The sequence below is a fragment of the Heterocephalus glaber genome, unplaced genomic scaffold, assembly GCF_053883595.1.
Source record: "Heterocephalus glaber isolate CG9 unplaced genomic scaffold, H.glaber_assembly_v1.0 deba00001773, whole genome shotgun sequence".
Lineage (NCBI taxonomy): Eukaryota > Metazoa > Chordata > Mammalia > Rodentia > Bathyergidae > Heterocephalus > Heterocephalus glaber.
This window is the reverse complement of record NW_028258463.1, coordinates 10560442-10587896: the sequence shown is the minus strand read 5'-3', so window position 1 is coordinate 10587896 and position 27455 is coordinate 10560442. Positions and strand designations below refer to the sequence as shown.

Sequence of the window (27455 nt, the reverse complement as noted above, 5' to 3'; positions counted from 1 at the left end):
CATTGTAATTGCCCATATTTTGTCTCATTATCAGTAATTATCTGTGGCTTATTTAGGCTCGGAAGCATCCAGTAATGTATGAATTTGACACAGTTTATTTGAAGCTTGGAAAACATGTAACTTGTTTGTAATTTGGGACTTTAGAAAAATAATGCTGTGATGAATGTTTATGCACATGGCTTTCAGTAAATGCATTCAAAAGTTTCTATTGTGTATGCAAGCAGGTGTAGAATCGCTCATATAATTGCTTGGTATTTGTCTTTTTTTTAATGATCAATGCTTTTTATCACATAATATTTAGTAGTCAGGCTCAATCAACAAGGTCAACAGAAACTTGTAATTACTCTGCTAAGTAATCTAGCACACTATTACATTTATTTTTCAGTGTAGTAACATTAAAATAATTCTTCTATCCTTTATTCACACATTTTTGCAAACTGGGGAGTAAATACAGCTATAAACACTCAAGAACTTTTCTTAAAGCAAGTAAGATTAACAGAGACTAAAATTATAGTTCTTGATAAACCAAAGACTGATCGTGACCCTAGTAACACCGAAATCTAAGTAGCGCTGTCGGAAAAGTGCTCTGGTGGTGCATGACAACTTATGGTCTCCTTAGCGGTCTATTTGAGGTGATATTTTTAAACTGCTAACATGTATTAACTCTTAGTAAAGAGTAGTCAAAGTTTAGAACATTCTGATCAAAATGGGTCTGAACATGTCTTTCCAACCCCTGCTGGTCATGATCAGGAGGGAACTGCTCATTGCACGTTGGGCACACCTTCCACTGACTCTCCACACATTCTTCAAATCTGCTCTGATCATAGTTGGGAGGGAACATTAATTCACACAGGGGACACTTCCTGTGAACATCAAAGCTGGAGTCAAAGCAAAAGCCTGCTCCACGCCCACGTAAGTGCTGGCTTGGTGGATCAGGGGCAGTAGGCACATTTGCATCTTCTTTGCTATCATCAGGGGCCTCTAAACCATCAGGCCGACTAAGGTTTTGAGCAGGCTGGCTGCAGACAGCACTGTCTTTCCAAGAGGGGACTCTCGCAGGTGGCCTTTGGATTTCATCTGGGTAAAAGGCACCATCTGCTCCTTCTCTGCTGTGTTGCATAAGGGTTACATACTGCAGAGCTGGCGGTGCACTTGACAGCACAAGAATGCGCCCATTTTGCTCTGAGAATGCACTGAGATCCTGTGAGACCTGCTGAAGCTTATGACCTTCCATTTTCCTTTCTGTTTGGTTTCCTACCCCCCTTTTAAGTTCCTTACCCCTGGAGAGGTTTTCCAACTGTGAAGTCAGAATATTTATTTCTTTGTCTTTCTCTGCCAACTGAAGTTTGTGATTATCCTCTATTTCAGCTAATTCGAGTTTTACATTTTCAGAAATTTCCTTCCATTTCAGCCCCATTTTTGCAATTTCATCAGCATATTTACTGCATTTAGCTTTCTCATCCTGTAAGAGTTGTTTGCATTTATTATATTTTTCAGTTTTGTCAGCAATTTCTTTGGTCATTTCACAGACTTCACTCTAAATTTGTTAGCATGTCAAAATTGGTCACTGCTGCAGAAGGTATTGATGGCTTTATGTCTATGGCAGAGGCAGAAGCAGATGACTCTGTGTCTACCGTTCACTTTCTGTTGATTCCCAATTTTCTCTGAGCAGACACTATTATTATCGGCTGGTTGTTCTGTAAGTTTGTTTATTTGTTTTTGGAACCTCTGGCATTCTTTAAATTTTTCTTTATAATGATCTGCAGCCATCTGGATGGAGTTTCAGATCTTCAGTTACTCTTCTAAGTTCGTGTTCCAGTGTGTCAGCCTTTTCCTCATCTTTTTTCACAGCAGTTAGTTTAAGTTCTGCGAATGCATCAGCTAACTGCTTTTTCACTTTCTCTTTTTCCAAGAGCGCAGGATGTAAATCTGCCAGTGTTTTATCTCGCACATTCACAGCATCACTAAGTTCTTTAGCCAGAAAGACAACTGCTTGTCGAGTTGCCTGAACTTGTTCCTCTGCTTCACAAGTTGCTCTTTTAACAAGAATGTATCTTCTTTACTTGAGGTTGTAAGCAGGAAAGCCCTTTGCATGTTTTCCTTCTCGGCCAAGCACAACTGAAGTCTGCCAATCTCTTCTTTGAAATGAACAATCATGCTTTCTTTGTTTCCATCGAAATTCTTTAAAGTCTGGACCTCTGACGCAAGTTTAGTATTTTCTATTTCTTTTTCTTTCTTTCTTTTTTTTTTTTTACTGACACATTACTGTTTTTAAATATAATGATAATTACATTACATCAAAATTTTGTGCATGGTAAAATATGGATCTTATAATGATCAAAAGTTTCCAAATTTCTGTACGTGCTACATGTTAAGGTCAAAATATAAGTTAAGGATTCTTCTTCTTCTGCCAGTAGCAGTCCTCATGGCTTCCCTCTTGGGCTGTCTTTGCTCACTCTCTGTGACGTTCCTCAGCAGATATTCCACATTCTTGGGGTCTCCAATTTCCAGGGGTTTCTACTGCACTTCCGGCTTCACTTTCACAACTTGGCTCACTGTTTTCTCAAGGGGCACAGCCTGGTCTCCTAGGCTGTCCTCTGAAATTGGGCTGGATGGCTCCCTGACCGCACAGCTCTTGGATTCTGCAGATGTTAAAACCAAGACCACATGGGTGATGCTGACTTGCCTGCTTATATGCCAATTATCTCTGGAAATACCCCTCAGACGTCCCTAGAAATGTGCTTTACTAATCTGCCAGGTGTCCCTTAATTGAATTAAATCGATAATGAAAATTAACCAAATGTCACATGAACCAAATGAAAATATATACTGATATATGAGAAACATCAGAATTTGTGTTGTTCACTTGGGTATTAAGAAACTGGAAAATGAGACAGAAAAAAATATCCTTGGAAAGTAAAACTTAAAAGCAACATAAATAAGAGTAGAGCCAATTTATGCAAAGCCACCTTAGGAAGAAAGAATGGCTTCAGGACTAACAGAATTTCCTTTAACCTGGCTGTGGATTCTATAAATATAAATGTGTATTTCTTGAAAGGCAGTAGACAGTCAACCATGGAAGTTTGGAATCAGGAGATGCACAGGTGTAATAGTTGGCAGTAGCTAGCTGAGGATTTCATAGAGAGGGGACATTGTTCCTTGTGTCCTTTCATTTCTCTAGCAAGTTCCTGTATTTTGACATGAGTGCATGAGATGTTATTAAATATTGGTTACCCTCACTCACAAAATGGGGTATTTGCATTCTCGCCCCCATGTCTTTAAGCCTACTGGGTTGAACGTTTGTTTCCATGGCAGTGATGTTTCTACTACAGAACATAACCCAAAATAAAATCATCACCTGTTCATTTTGGACTCTGTATCAGCAGACCAGCTTGCAAAGAATGGAGTTGCTATTTGTTGAGGAGCAATTACCATGAAGGTATAGAGTGTAGGAAGACTATCTGGAACTCAAGGGATTTATGAGATGTGTACTTTTCTTGAGCTACCATAGCAAACTACCATAAACCAAGCAACTTAGATTTATTGTCTTACATTTCTGGAGGTATTAGTCTGAAATTAAGGGGACAGGAAGGTTTTGTCTCCATCCGAGAGCTGTGAGAAAAGAATCTGCTCCAAGCTCTCTTCTTGACTCCTTGCTGGCTGCCTTCTCCATGTGTCTTATATGTTCTTCTCTATGTGCATATCTCCAAATTTCACCCTTTTATGCAGACAACAGTCAATTGCACTAGAGGCTCAACTGATTCCAGCATGATCTTATCTTCAAGGGTAGCATTTGGATGTGAATTTGGGGAGAACGCAATCCAACTCATAACACTAGATTATTTTATAGTGTGTCCATGCCCAATGATAACCATAAAGAATAATAATAAAAGCAAGTGGTTTGACAATGGCTTAATAACCAGAGGCTCAGACCCTGCAGGCAGGATGATCTAAGTTGCTTCCTCAGACAATTATCTGAACCAAGAGAAGTGCTGGCCATTGGAGAAAGCAGCACAGGCCTGGTAGTAAAATTAGTAGAGTTCATGAATCTCAACTGCAGTTCTGTCGGTCTTATTTTTTATACGTCTCCCACATTGTCTTTCTCCCTTCCCTTTTTCTCCATTTTTCCCTCCTCTCCCTCCTTCTGACCTCCTATTCATCCTCTTCTTCTCTTCTTCCTCCTTTTCCTTCTTTTAGAATTCATGGCCATCCACCATATTTAAGAAGGCAGTTTTAAGCCCAAGTGGAGCCTACCATCTGGTGACCTACCATCTGGTGGAACCTATCGTCTGGTAGGTTGTGGGAGAGACTTTCATTGCCCACCCATATATCTTGGCGCTGAACGCTCCCAGACTGATTTCCATCTGCTAGAATCGGCACCTCTGTCCCAGCAGTTGCTTCAGTGCAGCTGCGGAAAGTCATGTTGCCGGTCCATGGCACAGAGAAGGAAACCCAACCACGGATTCTGGAGTGCTGTTCGTGCAGACTTCGCTCCCCGTTCCTGAAACTGGATAATTCTAAAGTGTGTGTTTATCATCACTTCTCATAGTTTCTGCTTAGGTTGTAGCCTTAGTTGGTCACACGAGTCTGGCTTAATCATGCACCCATCCCTGTATCACATCTCCAGTTCCGACCAGTGTGATCTGAAGCTCCTGATAATCTCATTTCACTTCAATCTTTTGCTCAGAGTCTCCTCTGGAGCCAACCAAACAATGACGTTATGTTACTTCTCTCAATCTCAATTTACTCACATCTAGCACGAGAAAATGAACACCTACTTTGAAAATTTCTTCAGAATTAAACATGATATAGAAAGCATTTACTTAACACCTATCAAATAATGGGCAAACCAGAATATATTAGCTCTTTTGTCCAGAATATTTCTAAAGTAAATTTTTTTACAGCACTGGGACTTAGGGCCTGATGCATGCGAAGCAAGTGCTCTTACACTGAGCTATGCCCCCAGCCCTTTTACTTTTTATTTTGAGCCAGGAGTTTGCTAAGTTGCCTAGGGTGGCCTTGAAGTTGCAGTCTTCCCTCAGCCACCTGAGTAGCTGGGATTACAGGTGTACACTGCTGCACCTGGCTTTAAATTTATTTTAATCTTTTTTTTTTCCTTTGGTACCAGGGATCGAACTAGGACCTTGCGCTTGCGAGTTAGGCACAGTGCCACTGAGCTAAATTCCCGGCCCCAGTTGATTTTAATCTTGAAGGTAAAAATGTATTTGTAATAATTACCCAGGTTGATTATACCTGTTTGCTAGCTTTATAGAGGCACAATTGATACAGTTTGTATGAAGTGTCTAAGGTGATGTTTTGAATATGCATTCATTGTGAAAACATCACTGCAATCAAGCTCATTGCCATACTGATCAGCTCACATAGCTGTCATTTTCTTTTTTTGTGGTGTTAAGATCTATTCTCTTAGCCAAAAGCAAGTAGGCAATAAAGCATCTTCCAGCTGTTGTCGCAATGCGGCACCTGAGATCTGCAGAACTTACTGATCGTGCATAGCTGGTGACGGTCGGAGAGCTCGTGTTAGCGCCGCATCTCATTTGCCCTTTCCTGAGAGTCAGCAGTCAACCGTCTCAGCAGCATCTCCAGAGCACCCTGATACGCAGGCTCCGAAGTTGCCTTGAGTCCTGGATGTCTACAGAGTTGATACCCCAGCGGGACTCCAAGCACCACCCAGCCGAGCCAAGGTCAAATCCTATGCCAGTGAGTACTTCCATTGCATCATTAGTTAAGGACAAAAGCCATCAACCTTCTGTCTGTCATGACTCCTATGAATGCACACATTTTTCGACGTTTCTTCTTTCTTGCATTTTTCTGATTTCCCTGGAAGCACAAGTTTTTATTTCCCTTAGTTGCTTCTTATTTGCCTCACAAACACAGGTTGTTCTCTTCCCTCGGAGGGTGCAGACACTAGGGACTGCTTAAAGTCCTAAGTAGCTCAGTTTCTCAATCCTCAACTTTGACTTTCCTTAATTTTTTAGGACCATTTTGATCTGGGGATCGCATTGCATTAACGTTGCATCACGGATGACCTTTGTTTTAGGAGGAATTACCTGATTCCTCCTCCTTCTTCCAATAGGTACTTAGGAGAAGGAATTCATGTAAGGATTTGGTTTACATGTGATACTAAGGACCAAATCCCTTCAGATGAGCCTTTTTCAAGGGGCACATTGGATTCCCCAAGCTTTTCCATGCAGATGAATTGTACGAGTGTCTGCAGAGGCTGGGACAAAAAAAATGGTGCTTGCATTCACTGCTAAATACAGTCCCAGCTGCCACAGGCTGCACCTGCTGCTCACGGGGGTGTGGGAAACTAGTTTGGGAAGAACATTTTAAGCAGCAAAGTTATCTGCATGTATAAGAGACTATTCCTCCCACAGTTCAGTGAACTTAAGTGCATATATCTCTGTAGCATGTCCCAGATATCTTGCCACCCAACTTGAGATGTTAATGTAGGAGTGTTTCAGCCTAACCCCCCCCCCCACCCAATTTTGGATCTTAGTTGGTCCAGTTTTAGCTACAAGCCAGTATACAATGCAATGTTCTCATGTGAAAAGCAAGAGAATAATTTTTTTGGGGGGGGCACATGGGTAATGCTCGTGTTATGCAGTATGTCAGTAAATCCCATGTGAGGGATTCTGTCCAATAAAACAAAACACAATGGGGAAAGAAAAATGGTTCAGAATTTATTTAAAAACATTAGGTAAAAAAATAAAGAACTAAAGTACAGAAAGTTCTTGCTACAAGAATGCTAAGAGTGATAACAAAGTGATTATGGAAAGGAAAGCGGGATACAGGAAACAAGAATGTTGAAAAAAATATGAAGATTATTGATCAGTTGCAGAAACCTATGAGAAAGGTTTGAGGATTCTTTTTGCAAGTTAGGGAAGAGAGTAGAGATCTTGACTTAAGAGCCAAGGCTGAGATCACATCTTCAAATTGAGGACAGAAAAAGATGCTCTTTAATTCCTAAGACAAGGAAAAAAGGAAGCCAGGATTGAGTACTCTGGACACACTCAAGCTGATTCCCAAGGGTTTCCAAATAAGCAGTCAGGTGACAGAAATTTTGGTGAATGCACGGTTGGAAGTGAATTTGTCCCTAAAGAGGTAAGTCAGTGGGCAGCCATTTTTGTGTGTAGATGGTGGTCTTTGGGGAGTTGATCAGCAGCTGCAGGGCTGACAGCAGCTGGATCCGAAGCTCTCGGGGAGGCTCCCAGTCAGGCAGACGCACGTAGGGTGGTAGCAGGTTCTGGTGCAGATCACAGGTCCAGAGCAGGCTGGCTGGCAGCAGATGGGCTGGCAGCAGCTGGGCTGGCAGCAGCTGGAGCCACAGCTGGTTTGGCCACAGGAACTGGACTCACCGCAGCTGGGCTGACAACAGGGCTGGCAGCAGCTGGACACACAGCACCTAGGTTGGCAGATAGGGGTGCTGTAGCAGCTGGTCACACAGGTGGGCTTGAAGCAGGTGCTGCAGCAGCTGGTTTGACAGCAGGTTGGGGGGCAGCAGGGCTGGCAGCAGCTGGAACCACAGCTGGTTTGGCCACCGCAGCTGGGCTGGCAGCAGGGGGAGCTGCAGCTGCTGGTGACACAGGTTGGTTTCCAGCAGGTGGTCCTGCAGCAGGTGGTCCTGCAGCAAGGGGGGCAGCAGGACTGAGTCATGGTGTCAGGTGTGGAGGACGGGTCCTGGTCACAGGAGAGATTCTCAGGATGTGGTGACCTCTTCCCATCTGGGCCTTTTATACACTGACACCCAGGTAGGAACCAATAAGGAGAATTTTCCTTGTTTGTTTTGTTCAGTTTATGGGGAAATGTTTTAAGGAGGAAGTTCTTTACTGAGACTATAAACCTTATAGCATTTATGCTTTGAACAGTTAATTGTGCTTAATTCAGCAGGAGTGCTTCTAGAAACCATCATCAGCATCATTCCCACCCTCACCATCATGTGTTCTTTGATAGCTCCTGTGGCACAGGGAATGCTGGGAGTTGGCCTTTTTCAGCTGGTTTCTTTGAGCACGTGTAGACAGCGAGTGTCTGTGTGGAGAGCTCCAATGCTGATGTGTGCACGGTGATGGACTGAACCATTCCTGGGGCCAAGCCTGCTCACCAGAGCTGCTGCCCCTTGAAGTCGGCATTAGGCCCATCTGTCTGCAGCAATCCTTGTGTTATTTATGCCAGTTTCATCAAAGAATGCAGGTAGAAAACATTTGGGACAGTGTTTTTCAATGCAAATTGGCACCAAAGCTGGAGGGCAGAGGAAGAAACAGTGCAGGGATCCACAAATTGCCAATCCATTTAGGCCCTAACCTAACCTTGTTTACCATCAGAATTAGTCATCAGAGATGAGATAGGCTAAGTGCACATTTTTTTCCCCCTCAGAATTAGGAAATTTTACACCATGTGATTCTACATTATTTACTTCTATATTTAAAAAAAATGAAAACTTCATGCGCTTTCTGAAAGTGACGTTTAGTTTTAAACGTGTAGCTCAACCAAAGGAGAATAGCATCTCCACCACTCATAGCAGGAAACTGATTTCAGTGTGTACTCTCCTCCCTGTCCCCATGACTGGCCTCACGACTGTCCTTTCCCTCCTCCCTAGGCAGCTAGCATGTTGACTCACATTGTCACAGTTTTGACAACTATCTAAACTTTACCTAAAGTGAAATTATATGTTTGATTTTTATTTCTTTTGCTCAAAATTATGTTTGTGAGATTTGCTGACTTTGCTGCAAGAGGGGTCATTCACTCACCCATTTTCTTCTTTTATGTCATTTTATGAATGGACCACAATTGACTAATGCTTTCCATTGACAATGGACATTTTTTCATCATTAGGGAATATGTGAGTAATGTTCCTCTAAATATTTTTTTCTAAATCTTTGTCTAAACCTGCATGCATTTCTGTGGAATGTATTTTTGGAATGTGATTTCTGTGTTATAAATTATGCATATCATTAACCTTAGTAGATAGTGTCCCACTTTAAAAAAACCTTTCAATAACCCATACAGTTTACTGTTCTCATTGCTTTATATCTCATCAGTGACTGATATTTTCACCCAGAGTTTTAGATATTTTGGCTGTGTATTATTTAGCAATATTTTATTACAGTTTTCATCATAATATCCCTGAAGATTCATGAGGTTAATTTCTATACACTCATTAGTTTTGGGATTTCTTTTTTTGACTTTCTGATCATGCCTTAAGTTTTTCTGCTGAATTGCCTGTCTTTTTCTTATTACTTCATTCCAGTTCATTGTTATGTATTTTGGTCAGTAACACACACATATAATATATAATATAATATATATATTATCAATGTCCTTTCCTATGCTGTAGCTTGCTTTGTCTTTCTCTTAATTTTTTTTTTATTTGTTATTTTTGATACCGGGGATCGACTCAGGTCTTTGTGCTTGTGAGGCAGGCAGCAGAACCACTGAGCTACATCCCCGGCATCTTTCTCTTAATTTTAATGTGACATAGACAACCAGTCTTTTCCTTGGCATTTATAGTGCTTTCGCTTCCTTGTTAGATAAATAGATGATTATCCTAAGAAGATGTATCTATTATCTTCTGCCACATCCTAGAAATGCTGTAGTCTTACCATTTACATTTATGTGTTCCGTATCCCTGGAATTGGTTTGTATCTGATATGAGACAGAGGTCATGTTTTGTGTCCCCACCTTTGGTGGATACCCTGTTGTCCTGGTACCATGGAAAGAGCAGCTTTCCCCCCACATATCTGGTGACAACTTTGCTGCCAATCAAGTGATCTTATCTGAGTAGCTCCCTTTCTGACCTCACTGTTCTGGGTCAACTTAATCCATGGGGAGAAAAGAGGCACTAAAAGGCAACATCACTTACTTTCTTAGATCTTCATACACAATTCTTTATGATAGTCAATTCTTCAGTTGATAAATATTTTTAAAATTAAAAAATTATAGTTCTTATCAGTTTGGTCACTACATGGAGCCACACAGGGCTTTCTCCTATAGAATTTAACTTTCCCTCTATTTGAGCAGACAGGAAAGTGGGCAAGTACAAGGAAGAGAGGAGGCTGAGAGTATCCTGCCCAAGCCCCAAGCCAAAGCTTTTTGAAAAGTACTCCATCTCAATTCTGATCTTTAACTCATTTTGTGATCTGTGGCACAAACGGAAAGCTCCTCTGGGATAGTGTAAGCCTGGGGTCTTGCTCTGTAACTTGTGAAAGGTCACTCACTCATTCATTCATTTGATTTTACAAATACAGTCATCCCTCAGTATCCATGTGGGTTTGATTCCAGGACCCTGTGAGAATTAGAAATTTTTGGAAGTTCAGGTCCTTTTTGTAAACTGGCACAGTATTTTCACATAACCTGTGTCATACTTTCGGATTCTTTAAGTCATTTCTAGATGACTTATTATATCTAGTAGAATGTATTTTGTCTGTGTTTGTGATGTTGGGGATCAAACCCGGGGTCTTCCTCACTTGGGCAAGTGCTTTGACACTGAACTACAGTATCTACTAGAAAGTAAATGCCGTGTAAGCAATCATTCTGCTGTGTTGTTTAGGGAATAATAACAAGAAAAAAGTCTGTATGTGTTCAGCATAGATGCATTTTCCCTAGTGCTTTTGATCCATGATTGTTTGAATCCATGAGTGCTGAGCCCACAGCTACAGAGGGTCAGCTGTATTTGCTGAGTGAGTATTATGAGTGAACAATTGTGTAAGGTGTTGGCTGTGCAGAGCAAGAACCCAAAATGTTATGCAACAATTAGTGACATCTGTCTTATGACACTGTAGCACTGCAGAGCACAGGCTTGGAAAGTGGACAAACAAGGCACATTTCTACCTTGTATCATGTAACAATCTAGTAATTATAACAATCTTATTTTCCCAAATACGAAAAAAGATAAGTTTATCTAGTGAAATGGTGGTAAAAGAGCTTGTGGTCTTGATTTGTGGTTTCTTGTGTACTAATCAGGTTTCATATTTCTAAATATGTATGTCATATTTGCTTATCTCAAGAAATTTCTTGCTGGTTGACATTTTAGTTTGCTCTTTTTATTGGATTTGATTTTATAAAATTTGTTCTGTAGGTTTGTTTCCCCTAGATATCAGCAACTTATTGGTTTGTGTATTCAAAAATCCTTCCCCAAGTTTGTGATTTATTTTTTAAATTTTTATTAATATCTTTTAAGGAACATAAGTTTTATATGCTATTATGATCAAACCTGGTGATCTTTGCTATTAGTTATAATTTTAGCATTTTTTCCCCCGTGGTGATTAAGATTTTTTTCTTACCTCAGGTCGAAAAGTTATGTATCTGTATTTTGCTCTAGGAGTTTTAAAGTTGAGTCAGTTTTAAGTTCTCACTTAACTTGGGCTATATTTTTGTACATGATGTGTAATAGGGGTCTAATTTATATTTTCCACCTTGATTTGTTGAACATTCTCTGGAAACTCATAGATATATGCTTTGTAATTTCTACCATTATTTATTTATTTATTTGTTGATTTATTTATTTTGGTACTGGGGATCAAACTCGGGACCTTTTTGCTTGCGAGACAGGTGGCAGAACCACTGAGCTAAATCCCCAGCCTCTACCATTATTTAAATTAAAATTTTTTTCTTGTAGGTATTATTAGAAGTTAATTTAAAAAAAAAAAGATTTTCCAGGGTGCCCATTTTTGATTTTCTGGATCTTCTTTGTTCCACATTTGCCTTCAAGTTCATTAATTTTTATTCTCATTTATCTCTTTCCTTTTAATCTTTAAACTCATTTTTCTTTCTCTGGCTTTTTAAGTGTTATATCATATTTAATAATTTAACATTTTTTTCTAGTATAAATATTTAAAAGTTATGGATGTGCTTCAAAATGACATTTTAATGCTATACTGTAGTTCTGACATTTTAAAAATTGTTATTCATTTTCTTCTGTGTTTTAGTTTCTATTATAAAATCCTCAGTTTTCGTATTCCAAGTCAATAGCTCTTTCTTCAGGTTTATCTATTCTACTCTCTTATTTTCTCTACTATTTATAGCAAATATTTCATTTGGTTCCTTTTAGTGATTAGCCCTTTTTAAAAAGAAAGAAAGGATTAAATAATTGCAATTTCATACATGAAAACAAAATGAAACGTGGAAATGGATTCAGCGATCTGATCACCATACCTACATTCAGGAAACAGAAGGGTCAGAAGGGGATAAGCAGGTCCTCAGATGGAAACCTGACTTCAGATGGACCCAGTTTTGTGTGGTCCGTGCTTATGAGATTTCTCAGGTATCAATTTTCAAGCCTTCACAGTCACAGTAGGGTATTATGTTGTTTTGGTTTTTTTTTTTTTTTGGTGGTTGGGATCGAACTCGGGACCTTGCGCTTGCGAGGCAGGAGCCGGAACCACTGAGCTAAATCCCCGGCCCTGCAGTAGGGTATTATGAAGTTAGTATGATCTTGCAATCAACTTGAAAAATACTATGGCAGTCTAAACTGAGTTATGAAAAGATAGAAGATGTTGAATCAGCAAATGAAGACCATAGACCTGCATCAACAATCTTGGAATCCTTAATGATCTAATTTATATAATTTCAGAATGTTCTTCATGTGTCTGGGAATGGTTGCATGCATGACCATTTTGGATTAACTAAGCATACTTTCCATTTCTTCCTTAACTGCCCCCCCCCATTTCTGAATATGCTAGCTGTGAATACATCCAAGGTTCTTTATATGGGCAGAAAAATGAACCCTTAAAGACCTGCAAGTCCTAATCTCCTACGTATATGTCACCTTACATGGCTAAGGGGATTTTGCAGATATGATTTAGTTAAGTATTTTAAGAGGGAAAGGTTAATCTGCATTATCTGTATGGATGCCATGTACCATAAGGATGAGAGGAATAGCCAGGTTAGCCATGTGATGGTAGAAATGGGTCAGAATAACAGGGCCATGAGCCAAAGACTGTGAGCAGCCCTCGGAACTGGAAAAGGGGAGGAAATGGATTTTCCTTCAGTGGCCTGGGAACACCTTTATTTGGACCCAGAAAATACATGGTGAACTTCTGATTTCCAGAACTATAAGATAATACATTTTTGTTGTCTAAGCCAGAGTGAGGTAATTAGTTTCAGCAGATATAGAAAACTAATTACTTTCTGAGCCTTTTGTACTAGAACTAGGGATTGGTGGTCTATACTTTGCTTCCTTTACAGTGTTTTAATCTGGAAATAAATTCTCTCAGCATCAGAGTGCGAATTACTTTTGGCCTGTTTCACGGGGTGTGACTTACTCCCACATGACTCTATAAAGGCTAACAGAAGAAAGAGGACATACAAGAATGCCATTTCCTTGATATCAACAAACTGCTTCTGATGAGCCTCTGACATCAAAGTCCTGGGACGGTGCCAGGAATACAAGGGGTGATGAAAAGAGTTTAAAGAAATTCAGTGGGAGCTGCACAGAGACTGAGATGACAAAGGATTTATCAGGGCTCTTGAAAGCAGCTGCTGTTCTTAAGATTTAGATATTGGCACCAAGGTGTGAGGAATGAATGTGGGAAGAGGTTTTACAGGAAGTGATCTGCGAATGTGAAGAATTGCAGTTTTCATTGCCAAAAACAACCTAGAGTGCACATCTTCCAAGTACTCGGCCCCCAGCGTTATTTCTAATATACCACTCAGGTCACTTGACTCATGTTGGTGCTGCTAAGTTGGGGACTGTTATGTGACTTAGCTGGTTTAATGCATGTGAAACACAAAACATTGAAACAAAACAAATCATAATATAGGATGCACCACAGTGAGGACTTTATTAGGAAAAGAATAGGCAATGCTCCTTTCAGTGAGGAAATAAGACAAAGGTGTCATGAAAGTCACAAAAATGATGAATACACTGAAATGAAATTATGAATATTTGTCAGTGCAAAGACCAAATGGGACAGTTATGAGGTTTTCACACTTCTTTAGCTTAATCACTTTGTCAAGGTTGAGGCATGAATCCAGGTCAAGGAGAGAGGTATTGATGAGCATTGGGTCAATGAAGAGAACAGCACAGTGGGTAAGTTAGCAAGCTCACAGTCTGTTAACAAGAAGTTGATGGCAGTTTGATGACTGTGTGCAAAGTCAGCAGAGAGAGAAGGGTGAGTCTTTCATGGTGTTGGCGTCTGCAGGTCTGCTCATCGTGGGTCTTGGTGCTGTGGCAATTTGATCAGCAGCTGCAGGGCTGGGAGCAGCTGGATCCAAAGCTCTCCGGGAGGCTCCCAGTCAGGCAGACGCACGTAGGGTGGTAGCAGGTTCTGGTGCAGATCACGGGTCCAGAGCAGGCTGGCTGGCAGCAGATGGGCTGGCAGCAGCTGGTTTGGCCACAGGAACTGGACTCACAGCAGCTGGGCTGACAACAGGGCTGGCAGCAGCTGGACACACAGCACCTAGGCTGGCAGATAGGGGTGCTGTAGCAGCTGGTCACACAGGTGGGCTTGAAGCAGGTGCTGCAGCAGCTGGTTTGACAGCAGGTTGGGGGGCAGCAGGGCTGGCAGCAGATGGGCTGGCAGCAGCTGGTTTGGCCACAGGAACTGGACTCACAGCAGCTGGGCTGACAACAGGGCTGGCAGCAGCTGGACACACAGCACCTAGGCTGGCAGATAGGGGTGCTGTAGCAGCTGGTCACACAGGTGGGCTTGAAGCAGGTGCTGCAGCAGCTGGTTTGACAGCAGGTTGGGGGGCAGCAGGGCTGGCAGCAGCTGGAACCACAGCTGGTTTGGCCACCGCAGCTGGGCTGGCAGCAGGGGGAGCTGCAGCTGCTGGTGACACAGGCTGGTTTCCAGCAGGTGGTCCTGCAGCAGGTGGTCCTACAGCAGGTGGGCTGGCAGCAAGGAGAGCAGCAGGAGTGGGTCATGGTGTCAGGTGTGGAGGGTGGGTCCTGGTCACAGGAGAGATTCTCAGGATGTGGTGACCTCTTCCCATCTGGGCCTTTTATAGGCAGTACAACAAAGATCAGACCAATTAGAGCTCTTCTTTGTTATTGTTGGTTGTAACTTCCCAATCCATTGGGGATTGCTCCAAAGAGGAAGTTATTCCTTAAGTGTTTTTAATTTGCTTTGAGTAATTGATTTGTTTACTTTCCTAGATACAGATAGCCCATCGGAACTACTTTCCTGAAATGGGCAATCAGTCATCATTCTCTGTATCAGTTAAACATTAATCTTTGTTTTTGATGCCAAACGTGTGTAGTATTTGTCATCTCTCCATCCAGCTTGCTCAGTAGAGGGCAGAACCGTGGACAGTCTGTAGCACATTATCCCTGGGTGCTACTGCCTTTCAGAAGCACTGGGTAGAGAGGGTGATGTTGATGAGTCATGGTGATTAGTTAAAACCAAGTTTAGGGGGTATTACCTGGATATTACTTGTGATGTAGAAGCTAATGTAAAGTTGTCTTCTTGTCATAAACAATAGTGGGTGCTGGGTAAATATGTAAATTATTTGTGGGTTTGGGGCAGAAATGAACATTGGGCATTGACCCTTGAAGGAAAGAAAAATATGTGAGATCCCAATTTATCTGGGTTTTTCCCCCTGAACTATTTCCCAGACTGCAATGCAAGGAATAGAGTCCAAGTGCAGTGTGGGTAAGAGAGAGACACACATCGGGTGTGGTTGTTACAATTCACTTTCCACATATGGAATCTGATTTTTGGTCACATTTTCTCCTTTAATGTAGTTGAAAATATCAATTATTCCTTTAAGAATACGTTTTCTCTGCTTCCCGCCACCAAGCCAAATAAACCTCTCCTTCCTTAAATTGTGGGTGGTGGGTATTTTGTCCCAGCAACAAAGAAAGGAAATAACACATTTCTCAGCAACAAAACCGAATTAAAATTACAAAAGTGTGCTATGTTCAATTGTTAAAAGAGAAAACATGGAGGACCCCAACAAGCGGCTTGGAGCCCCGCTCCATCCCCTTGGGTTCCTCCCGCTCCCATCCCTGCCTCTGGTTTCCTGGCTCTTCTGCTACCTGGTTCCACACTACAGAGGCACAGGGGATCATAAAGGCCCTTGTCCTGAGCTCCACAAGATAGAGCAGACGTGAGCAACAGAAAGAGGGCCTCTCTCAGGTTCCTCATGAAAACTGAAGCTCAGTGGAAAAGTAAAGGGAATCTCTGCAACAAAGGCACAGGAGACCACTGTACTTGGTAAGTTGGAGGGATCATCACCTCCCATTGGAACCTGGACTATCTTCAGGGGAAGGGCAGCTGGAACCTGCAGTAAAGCCTTGCAGAGTTCAACCCTGCAGGAGGACAGGGAGCTCAACTTGGGACTTGAAGCCAGAAATCTGCCTGACTCTCACAGGTCTGCTGCTAGCTTGCTGAGACTCACTGACTTGTATCTGCACATGGCTGCCCATGTCTGCTGTGACAGCAGAGACACACCCTGAAGGAGACCCTTCATTTTACTTAGGGTTATTTACAAAAAGAAAAAAAATTTTCTCTTATTTTTAATTCTTAATTTTTTTCTATTTGTTTCAAATTTTTATTTTTCTCTTCTTTTTCTTTTCTTCTCTCTCTCTCTCTCTCTCTCTCTCTCTCTCTCTCTCTCTCTCTCATTCTCTCACAGTCGCACATTGCTCTTCATCTCCCTTTTTGTTCCTTTCTGGACCAAATTTGGATTTCTCCTTTATTTTTCTTTTCTTTTTTCTTCTCTCAATTATTGTTAGTTTTAAAGGAAAGTAAATACAGTATCTAGCCTCCCTATTGCTGTTAGGTGATTCTGTTCACGTCTTTGTTCTTTCATTCTGCCTTTTCCTCTTGCCCTCAACAGTTTCTTAGAGTTTGTGTAATTTTCCTGTGTCTTTCAGCCTCACCACTAATCTTTCCTGATCCTTCTACTATCTGTCCCTCCAACTGCAACTCCTCCTAACTCCCTATCCCGAGTTACTATACTGAAGAGTTTATGTTAAAGTTACTATATTGAAGAGTTTATTCACTATAAACATATGTTGGGTTGGTCCTTGATTTTGATTTAATTCACACAGTTATATGTGATAGATTAATAACTACCACAAATTGTCATTTTATAAGCTGTGCTTGATGCTATGGTGTTGCTGATTGTATCATTTGGGCTAAGATGATTGCCTTCCTGGTATAATGAAAATGGGATAGCCTTAGAGTCATTAGAGTCTCAAAACCTAAAGAGCAGCTATATGTGGAAGACACCTCTGAGAAGCAATCATTTTACCAGGGCACTAAACACAAGCAACAAAGATACCTGCAATGAGCAATTTTGAAATATCAACCCAGGAATTAAACCAAGGAGAGTACCAAAAACAAAAATGAGAAAACATTTAAGCAAGTCACAAACTCAGACTTCCACCCCACAGAAAGCAAATCCTGGGGGAAATGAGGTGGAAAAGTCTGATAATCAACCATCTGGACACCCTGAACTGATAGCACAGCAAGTAACAAAACAGATGAATGAGGCTCTAGAAAAATTCAAAGCAGAAATAATCTCCCATATAACTACAGAGATGGTGAGCACAGTGAAAGACATGATTAGAGGCTCTAGAACAGAAACAGATAAAAAAATAGATGAGATCAGAAACATGCTGGAAGCCAAGAATGCCCAGCATAAGAAAGAAATGGAAACCATGATTGCCCAACATAAGAAATAAATGGAATGCATGAAACAGATTCAAACAGATATTCAGGAGATTAAAAACTCCACTGAAAGCATGCAGAGCAGATTAAGAGAATCTGAAGATAGAATATCAGATATAGAAGACAGGATTGTGGTTAAGGACCATGAAAACAGAGATTTCTTAAAAATAGTAAGGGACTATGAGAAATCAACCCAGTAGCTGCTAGATGATGCAAAGAAGAATAACATAAGACTGATAGGAGCCCACAAAAAAACAGGAGAAAGTACAATTGACATAAAAAAATCTGTTCACAGAAGTAATATAAGAAAACTTCCCAGACAGGGGTGGAGAATTGGACATATAGATAAGTGAGGCATATAGAACTCCAACTAGCCATGATCAAAAAAAATCTATACCAAGACATATAATAGTCAAGATCCCAGAAACCTAACAAAGGAACAAAATTCTACAGGCAGTTAGAGAAAAGAAACAAATCACCTACAAAGGAAAGCCCATCAGTATCACAGCAGATTTCTCAATGCAAACCCTCAAATCAAGGAGAGCCAGGAGTGAAGTATTTCAAGCCCTAAAAGAAAATAACTTCCAAACTAGACTGTTGTATCCTGCAAATTATCTTTCAAAATTGATGGGGAAATTAGATACTTCCATGACAAAGAACACCTGAGAAATTTCATAAATACCAAACCAGCACTCCAAACAATTCTAAGAAATATCCTAGAAAAAGACAATGAAGGTCACAACTCCATGAGCTCCAACAGAGGGAAGCCACCAGGCAAGGTAAGAAACTAAAGGGAAAGCCAGAAAAAATAAGAAATAAAAGAGCCAACAACAGTAAAGCATCATGACAAGGATGAGTCAATATCTATCAATTATAACTATCAATGTTAATGGCCTTAATTCACCAATCAAAAGAAATAGACTGACAGAATGGATTAAGAAGCAAAATCCAGCAATATGCTGTATACAAGAAATGCACCTAACTCAAAAAGAAATTGATAGACTGAAAGTAAAAGGATGGAAAATGGCTCTCCATGCAACAAGAACCCCCCAAAAAGCAGGGGTAGCAATCTTATTTGCAGACAAAGTAGATTTCAAACCAGAATTAATTAAGAGAGACAAAGATGGTCACTACATCCTCATGAAGGGAACAATCCAAGAGGAAGAGATGACAATCATAAATATATATGCACCAAATATGAATACCCCCAACTATACAAAACAAATATACAAGATATACAAAACCAAGCTATTGAACAAATGGACTTAATAAATGTTTACAGAGTATTCCACCCCACAAAATCAGAATACACATTCTTTTCAGCTGCACACAGGTCATTCTCCAAAATAGACCACATGCTAGCTCACACAACATATTCAAGTAAATGTAAAAGAATTGAAGTTACCCCTGTATATTATCAGACCATAGTGCAATAAAATTGGAGATCAATAACATAAGAAACCCCAAAACTCCCACAAACACACGGAAATTGAATAACACCCTCCTGAACAACCAATGGGTCACAGAGGAAATTAAAGAAGAAATTAGACAATTTCTTCAAGTAAATGATAATGCCAGTACAACATACAGGAATCTATGGGACACAATAAAAGCAGTTCTATGGGGGAAATTCATAGCAGTAATTGCCCATATTAGGAAAACAGAGAGAAATCAGATAAATAACCTAATGCAGAACCTCAAGCCCCTAGAAAAAGAAGAGCATAACAAACCCAAAGCTCATACAAGAGAGGAAATTATAAAGATCAGAGCAGAAATCAATGCAGTGGAGACTAAGAGAAAGATACAAAAAAAATCAATGAATCAAAGAATTGGTTTTTCAAAAGAATAAATAAAATCGATAAACCTTTAGCCACCCTTATCAAAAAAAAGAAAGAAAAGGCTCAAATCCATGCAATTAAGAACAAGAAAGGTGAAGTCACCACAGACACAGCAGAAATCCAGAGGATCATCAATACCTACTTTGAGAATTTATACTCTAATAAAATGGAAAACACAGAAGAAATGGACAGATTCCTAGATACATATGAATTGCCAAAGTTAAATGAAGAAGATATAGAAATTCTAAACACCCCAATTGCAAAGAGTGAAATTGAAAAATATAATAAAAAATTTACCAACAAAGAAAAGCCCAGGTCCCGAGGGCTTCATTGCTTAATTCTACAAGACATTTAAAGAAGAACTATTGCCATTACTCTTTAAATTCATCAAGGAAATTGAAAGGGAAGCAAGACTCCCAAATTCATTCCTGGAAGCAAGTGTTACTTTGATTCGAAAACCAGAGAAAGGCCCAACCCAAAAAGAGAATTACAGACCAATCTCGCTAATGAACATGATATAAAAATCCTCAACAAGATACTGGCAAGCAGAATACAGAGGGTCATCAAGAAGATCACACACCCTGACCAAGTCAGATTTATCCCAGGGATGCAAGGATGGTTCAACATACATAAATCAATAAATGTAGTACACTATATTAACAGAGTCAAGGAGAAAAACCATATGATCATCTCAATATATGCAGAAAAGGCATTTGACAGAATCCAATGCCCATTCATTATAAAAACCCTACAGAAAAGTGGAATAGAAAGTCTTTATCTCAACCTGATTAAGGCTATTTATGAAAAACCAACAGCCAACATCATACTAAATGGTCAAAAACTGAAAATTTTCATGCTAAAATCAGGAACAAGACAAGGATGCCCACTATCACCATTCCTGTTCAACATAGTTCTGGAAACATTACCCACAGCAATTAGAAAAGAGAAAGAAATAAAAGGAATAAAGATAGGAAAGGAAGAAATTAAACTGTCATTATTTGCTGATGATATGATACTTTACATAGAAGACCCAAAAAACTCCATCAAAAGTCTTCTAGACCTAATTGAAAGATTCAGTAGAGTAGTTGGATATAAGGTCAACACTCAAAAAACAATAGTCTTTTTATACACAAATAGCAGGCTCATTGAGAGAGAAATTAGGGAAACAATTCCTTTTACAATAGCATTCAAAAAATTGAAATATCTAGGAATCAACATAACAAAAGAAGCAAAAGATCTCTACACTGAAAACTGCAGGACTTTGAAAAAGGAGACTGAGGAGGATATAAGAAAATGGAAAGACATCCCTTGTTCCTGGGTAGGAAGAATGAATATAGTGAAAATGGCCATACTTCCAAAACTACTATGTAGATTTAATGCAATGCCGATTGAAATTCCAACAATATATTTCACAGAACTAGAGAAAACCATCCAAAAATTCATTTGGAACCAGAAGAGACCTAGAATGCCAAAAGCAATTCTAGGCATCAGAGACATGGCTGGGGGTATCACAATCCCCAACTTGAAACTATACCACAAATCTACTGTGGTAAAAACAACATAGTCCTGGGAAAGAAACAGATCCAAGGATCAGTGGAATAGATTAGAAGATGCAGAAATAACTCCAGACATACTCAGCCACCTCATCTTTGACAAAGGAGCCAACCACCCTCACTGGAGGAAAGATGGCCTATTTAATAAATGGTGTTGGAAAAACTGGATTTCAACCTGCCAAAGATTAAAACTAGACCCATATCTCTCATCATGCACTCAACTGAGATCTAAGTGGATTAAAGATCTAAATATTAAGACAGAAACACTACAGTTGCTGGAAGATCAGTTAGGTAGAACTCTTGAAGACATTGGCATAGGAAAAGACTTTATGAACAAAACCTCAGTAGCACAGGAACTAGCACAAAGAATCAACAACTGGGATCTCATCATATTAAAAAGCTTCTGCACTGCAAGAGAAGCCACCAACAGAGCTAAGAGACAACCCACAATGTGGGAAAAAAATTTTATCAGCTGTACCTCAGACAAAGGTCTACTATCTAGAATAAATAAAGAACCATAAAAAAAAGACCTCCCAAATTCAAAGACCCAATTCAAAAATGGGCAACTGAAATGAACAGACATTTCTCAGACAAAGAAGTAAAAGCAGCAAATAAATATACGAAAAAATATTCAACATCACTGGTCATTCGAGAGATGCAGATGAAAACAACACTGAGATTCCACCTCACCCCAGAAAGAGTGGCTGCTATCAAAAAATCAACCAATAACAAATGTGGCAGGGGTGTGGAGAGAAGGGAATCCTTCTCCACTGTTGGTGGGGGTGCAGACTGGTGCAACCACTTTGGAAGTCAGTATGGAGATACCTCAGAGAACTAGGACTAGAGGTCCCATTTGATCCAGCTATTCCCCTGCCAGGTACCTTCCCAAAAGAATTAAAAGAATCATACCACAGCGATATATGTGCACCCATGTTTATAGCAGCACAGTTTGTAATAGCTAAAGCTTGGAAACAGCCCAAGTGCCCATCAACTGGAAACTGGATAAAGAAGATGTGGGTTTTTTTTTTTATAAAATAGAGTACTACTCAGCCATAAAGAATGAGAAACTAGAGACATTTATAGCTAAATGGATGCATATCGAGGCCATACTCTTAAGTGAAATAAATAGGACACACGTGTAAATACTGAATAGTTTCTCTAGTGTGAGAAACTGAAAGTGTAAATAAGGATGAAAATGATTAAAATGAATAATTGATAATTTGAAATAGGAAAAGGTCCAAGGGTTTGGGGATGGTGGGAGGGGAAGGGGAAAGGAAAGAAGGGAAAGAAAAAATTATGAGAAAAGAAAAATAAAAGGAAACAAAATCTGTGTAAATAGGGAAGGGTGGAGGGGTGAAGGGCGCACAGGAAATGGGGAAAAAAATAAGAACAAAGATACATCATGTACAGGTACAAGCACCCAATGATAAATGTAAACTTATTGTATACCTAAATAAAAATACATTTTTGGCCTTGTTTAGGAGACATTTGTCTACCTAAGGCCCCCAAATTATTCATATAAACTACCTAGGCAAGGTTTTGACATTTTTCTTTTGATTTTCAACACAGTAACACACCTAAAACCCATTGGATGTCTCTCTTGAGGTTGAGGTCTTGAGGTTCTGTAGTGGAAAAGAGGTGGGCTTTGTTATGTAGTTGGACGGAGGAAAAGAATACAAAACAAATTCTTGAAAGTATTACCTGGTCCTGTTCATAATATATTTTAGTAGATGACTGAGATGTGGAATTGTCTTTTCTGTTTAAGAGAAGTCTTAAAGAGAGGAAATTGTTGGAGGACTGTATGATACTCCATCACAGCTCATTGAGGGGACCCTGGAGAGGTGGATGTTCATTCATAGTATCCAATGATGTTATATTACCACCAATTCACATCAAAGAGCTGGGCATGGTTTAGATCTAAAATGCATCCCCCAAATCTCATATGTTTGGAAGTGATTATGTCATGGGGCATGTTCCTCATCAGTGACTCGTAGCTGAATGTGCTGGCAGGAAGTGGGCCTGGCTGGAAGTGGTCACGGTGGGTGTGATCTTGAAGTATGTATTCTTGTCCTGGGCTCCTCCCTTCTCTCTCTGTTTCCTGCCTGCCGTGGGTTGAACAGATAGTCTCCTCCCTGGAGCCAGTCGAACATGGACTAAGCCCGTGAGCCAATGTAAACCTCTTCTCTGTGTTTTGTTATCAAGTATTGGGTCCTGATACTTGGGAAAAGTGACTAATATAGAGCCAATGACGGTTTCTGAAGACATGCCTGCATGGTTAAATTACATATTTTTTTATCTTGAAGAAACAGAAGTTGGGAAAAAAAAGAAAAGCCCAAGACAGCTAAAATAGAATTAGAATCCTGTGACTTGAACCTTGAGAAATGATCAATAAATATAATGGTGGAAGTGTACAGAATTACAATTTCATTGTAGACGATCATGGAGCAAAGGCATAAATGAAGTTGTATCAGAAGCTGGGGAATGCTGGAGGTGAAGCTTCAAAGTCTGCAAACTTTAAGCTGGTTGAATGTGTCTTTACCAAGAACATAAAACTCTCTCATCGGGGTCGGGGTTGGTGAACCATGGTAGTTTAGGCCAAAAGAAGCACTGTGGCGAATATTGGCAAAATTGACTAAGGGAGAGCAAACCATGTAGGCACTTGAGTCTCTTAGTCTCACTGGCAAAAATCTATTTTGAGACAAATGCATTAAGACACTTGATAGTCTGTTCAGAGTTTTGGGAGCATTACCATGGTCTAAGTCTCTGCTCAGAAAATAACCGTTGGCTGAGATTTACCTTTTCAGGCTGGTACTCCCATCAGAAGAAAATACCCTAGTCTAAAGACCTGTGACAATGCCAGCTGCTTTTGAAGTCATTTCTCCCATGGATTCATAAAGTGACATGCTCATTTTATGGGCTTTGTGAAAGTGAATCCATCCTCAAGAGGTGTTTTCACACTGGGGATGTAGCAAACTTGGTGTTTGGGGTCTGCAAGGCTGAAGACAGAGCCTGGCAAATGTTTTGAAGTAGAGATTCAGAGCTTCTGAGAAGGCAGCCTCTCTGCTCTCCCCAAGGGAGTGCCTTGTAAGTATGCACGGTACTTCACGCTTCCTTTAAAATTGTGTGTGTTTATTTGCTCATGGACTTTGGAGAAGAGAAGCTTCCAAGTAGCCTCTGTTGAAGCACACAAAGAACATTTTTAGCAACTTCGAAGAATACCAAGAACTGAAGTGACCCCAAATGTCCAGTAGTAATAACCAGTTGGCAGAAACTGTGACTCCTTAGTGTGATATCCTGGTAAATAACCATCCAGTGTGAGAATTCCTGTGGTATTTAGAACTCACATGCTCAGAACAATTTTTATATCAAGTTCTTTCCATTCTGTGTGTGTGAGTTCTTAGCTCAGTGGAATCCCTGTGAGCTTCCTTGTCCTTATTAGCCATCTTCTACCCAGTGAATTTCTGTGAAATCTCATGAATTTTGGACAAAATTTTGACATTTGCCTTTCCACTGAGCAGACTGCACTTTAACCAGGTACTGCTTCATTCTCCCTTACCGCCAAGGACTTTAAGATGAGCACTATTTCCCAAAGTCTTTATCTCTGACCGTGCCAACCACACTGTCTGCTTTGTTAGAGTTGAGTTCAGAGTGCTTTTACTGCACAGTTTAATCTGTTTTAGAGAGTGAGACCCCACGAAGCGACAGCATGGCCAATGATTTCTTCATGAATACATCTGGGACCTGGGGTTGGGGCTTGGTTAGGTTGTATCCTCTACCTGCTGTCTCTGACTGCGTTATCTGTAGGAAGCCCCCTCCATGGCAGCTCCTGGAATCATCTCCCTTTTTATTTTCACCCACATGTTCCTCCGTGGGTCAGAAGACACCTGAGTGTAGGACTTGGGTATGGGAATGCAATAAAATATAATGAGTATTTATATCCCTATATATAGCCACTCATTCGCTGTGAAGCTGCACCGATTATTAAATCCACGGGAGTTTCCTGCATCAGCCAGCTTCCAGTCTGGACACAGAAACCTCACTAGTTATGGTAAGAGAGAATTTGCTATAAATAACTGTCAATTAGGTATTGGTGAATTCAGTGAAAAGACAAAGACAGAGGTGGTGGCTACAGGAAGCAACTATCACCCCAGGGCTGGAAGAAGCTGGGTTCAAGGTTGGGATTATTAGAACTGGGGAGAGGGGGAATGAAGATCTCTCCAGTGGGGCAGCGCCTGGTCGGAAGCCTGGGCTCCGGGGCTCGGGGAGGCACCCGAGGAGCCGCGCTCCAGGCCTCTGGAGACGGGCTGCTGCCTGCCGGGGCGGGCGTCTTCCAGGGGGTGGAAAGAGGATTCTCCGTGTTTTAAGAACTTCTGCTACCTGGACCTTGCAGACACTGGTGTGTTGAGGAAAAGCTGCTGCAGGGGAAAGCGTCCACCGAAGGAAGCAAATGAGAAGCCTTTCCATATTCTAGGTCTCGTAGTCCTCCCCGCACCCAGAGCCCACGGGTGGAAAATGTGGTGCAGGGAGTCCCTGCCTTAGCACCCACTGCAGAATGCAGAGGGCGGATCTGGGCTCAAGACAGTAGCTTCCGAACCAGCACATCCTGCGCGCTGCTTTCCCCTCAGCTAACGTCTTTGGTGTCGTTTCTATTCCAATCTTTCACCCATTAAAAAAATTTGGATATTCACTTCCCCTGACACCACTTACTGAAGAGACCGTCCTTTCCCTATCATGGGTTCCTGACACCTTTGCCAAAAATCGATCTTGGCTACCCGGGAGGCTGAGGTGGGAGGGTTGCAAGTTTGAAGCCAGCATGGGCAACTTAGCAGGACCCTGTCACAAAATATAACAGTGGAAAAGAGAGGCGGAGACGTAGTTCAGGATGGAGGTCCTGGAACACAATAAAGAAAGAAAAGAATGGGTGAATGAAAGAATTCACCGTAACATTTGGATTTTGGACTTATTTCTGTCCATTTTATTGCGTTTCACTGGCTAATGTGTCTGTTTTGATGTCAGTCTCATGCTGTTTTGATTACAAAAATCAACTGAAATTAGACACAAGACAGAAAGCTCCACCACTTCGGTCTGGTTGATGATTTCTTGGATGGTGCTTCAAAAGCAAGAGCAACAAAAGCCAAAAAAGACGCGATTGTGTCAAACCAAAAGAAAAAAAAAAAGTCTGCACAGCAAAGGAAAGAATTAGCAAGGTGCAGAGAAGCCTGGGGGTTGAGAGAAAATAATTGCAAACCTTACATCCAATGAGGGGCTAATCTCCAAAACATATAAGGAACTCAGATAACGCCACAGCAAGGGAAGCAAATTACACAATTTAAAAATAGGCTAAGGGTCTGAATAGACATTTCTCACAAGAAGAGACACAAAAAGAGAAAAAAAGAAAAAAATCTACATCTCTAGTCATCAGGGAAAGGTAAATTAAAACCATAATTTAATGCAAATTAAAACCACGATAACCTCCCGCCTGTTAGAGTGGCTGTTATTAAAGATGAACAAAACAAAACATGAGCCAGGGTGTGGACCAAGGGAATCTTCTGGTGGGAATGTAAGTTAGAATGGCCAACTTGGAAACCAGTAGGGATGTTCCTCAAAAAGTTAAAAATAGAATTACCCCACCATCCAGAAATCTCCCTTCTGGACATACATGCAAAGGAGTTGAAGTGGCCACGTTGAAGGGCTGACTCACTGCGTCCATGACAGTGTTGGTGACAGCAGCTAAGATGAGGAGCCATGGGAGGGTCTGGGTTACTGGGCGTCCTCCTATGAAACAGAACCCACAGAACAGATATTTATGGAAGAGCGGTTTATTGGCCTGGCTCATAAGCACACAGGCTGCCAAGTGTCACAGCAACAGTCTCTGCAGAGCCAGGGAGATGGCAGAATGAGAGGTGATGCTGGAGACCAGGCCACAGCCAAAGACCTAAAAGCCCCAGGAGTAGCTGGTGCAAGGCCCAGAGGCTGCGGCAGAAGAACCTGGAGTCTGATGTTAAGGGCGGTGGTGGCAGCAGCAAACAGACCTGCTTGGGAAGGGACGGGGTGGCGTAAGAACAGGGAGAGAGATGAGTTTCTCCCTTGGCTTTCCTGCTCCATCATAGTCCCGACCTCTCTGATGGTGCTGCCCATGTTCAAGGAAAGTCTTTCTCACTCAGTTCTCTGACCCCCATGCCCATCTTCTCTGGAAATATTGTCACAGCACACCCAGGTGTATGCTTTACCAATTCCTTAGGCATCCCTCAATCTAGTCAAGTTGACACCTCAAGTTAACCATTACAGGTCCACCTGAGAATGGTGGAGGAAGAAAATGTGGCGTGCATTGGAACACATTGGAATACTACATCACCTTTAAAAAGAAGAGAATTCTGTCATTCATGCAAACACAGATGGAACTGGAGGATGTTATGCTACGTGAAATAAGC

General features: G+C 41.0%; 1 protein-coding gene and 1 pseudogene across 1 annotated transcript; both read right to left on the bottom strand.

Annotated features, from left to right (window-relative positions):
- Positions 1-649: 649 nt before the first annotated feature.
- On the bottom strand, positions 650-4422 carry LOC101697686 (tax1-binding protein 1-like; annotated as a pseudogene).
- A 9358-nt stretch (positions 4423-13780) lies between these two features.
- LOC101698048 (uncharacterized) lies at positions 13781-14921 on the bottom strand. The gene has a single exon (XM_021240061.2). The coding sequence runs from the start codon at positions 14879-14881 to the stop codon at positions 14195-14197; it is 687 nt and encodes a 228-aa protein (XP_021095720.2). The 5' UTR covers positions 14882-14921; the 3' UTR covers positions 13781-14194.
- Between the last annotated feature and the right edge of the window lie 12534 nt (positions 14922-27455).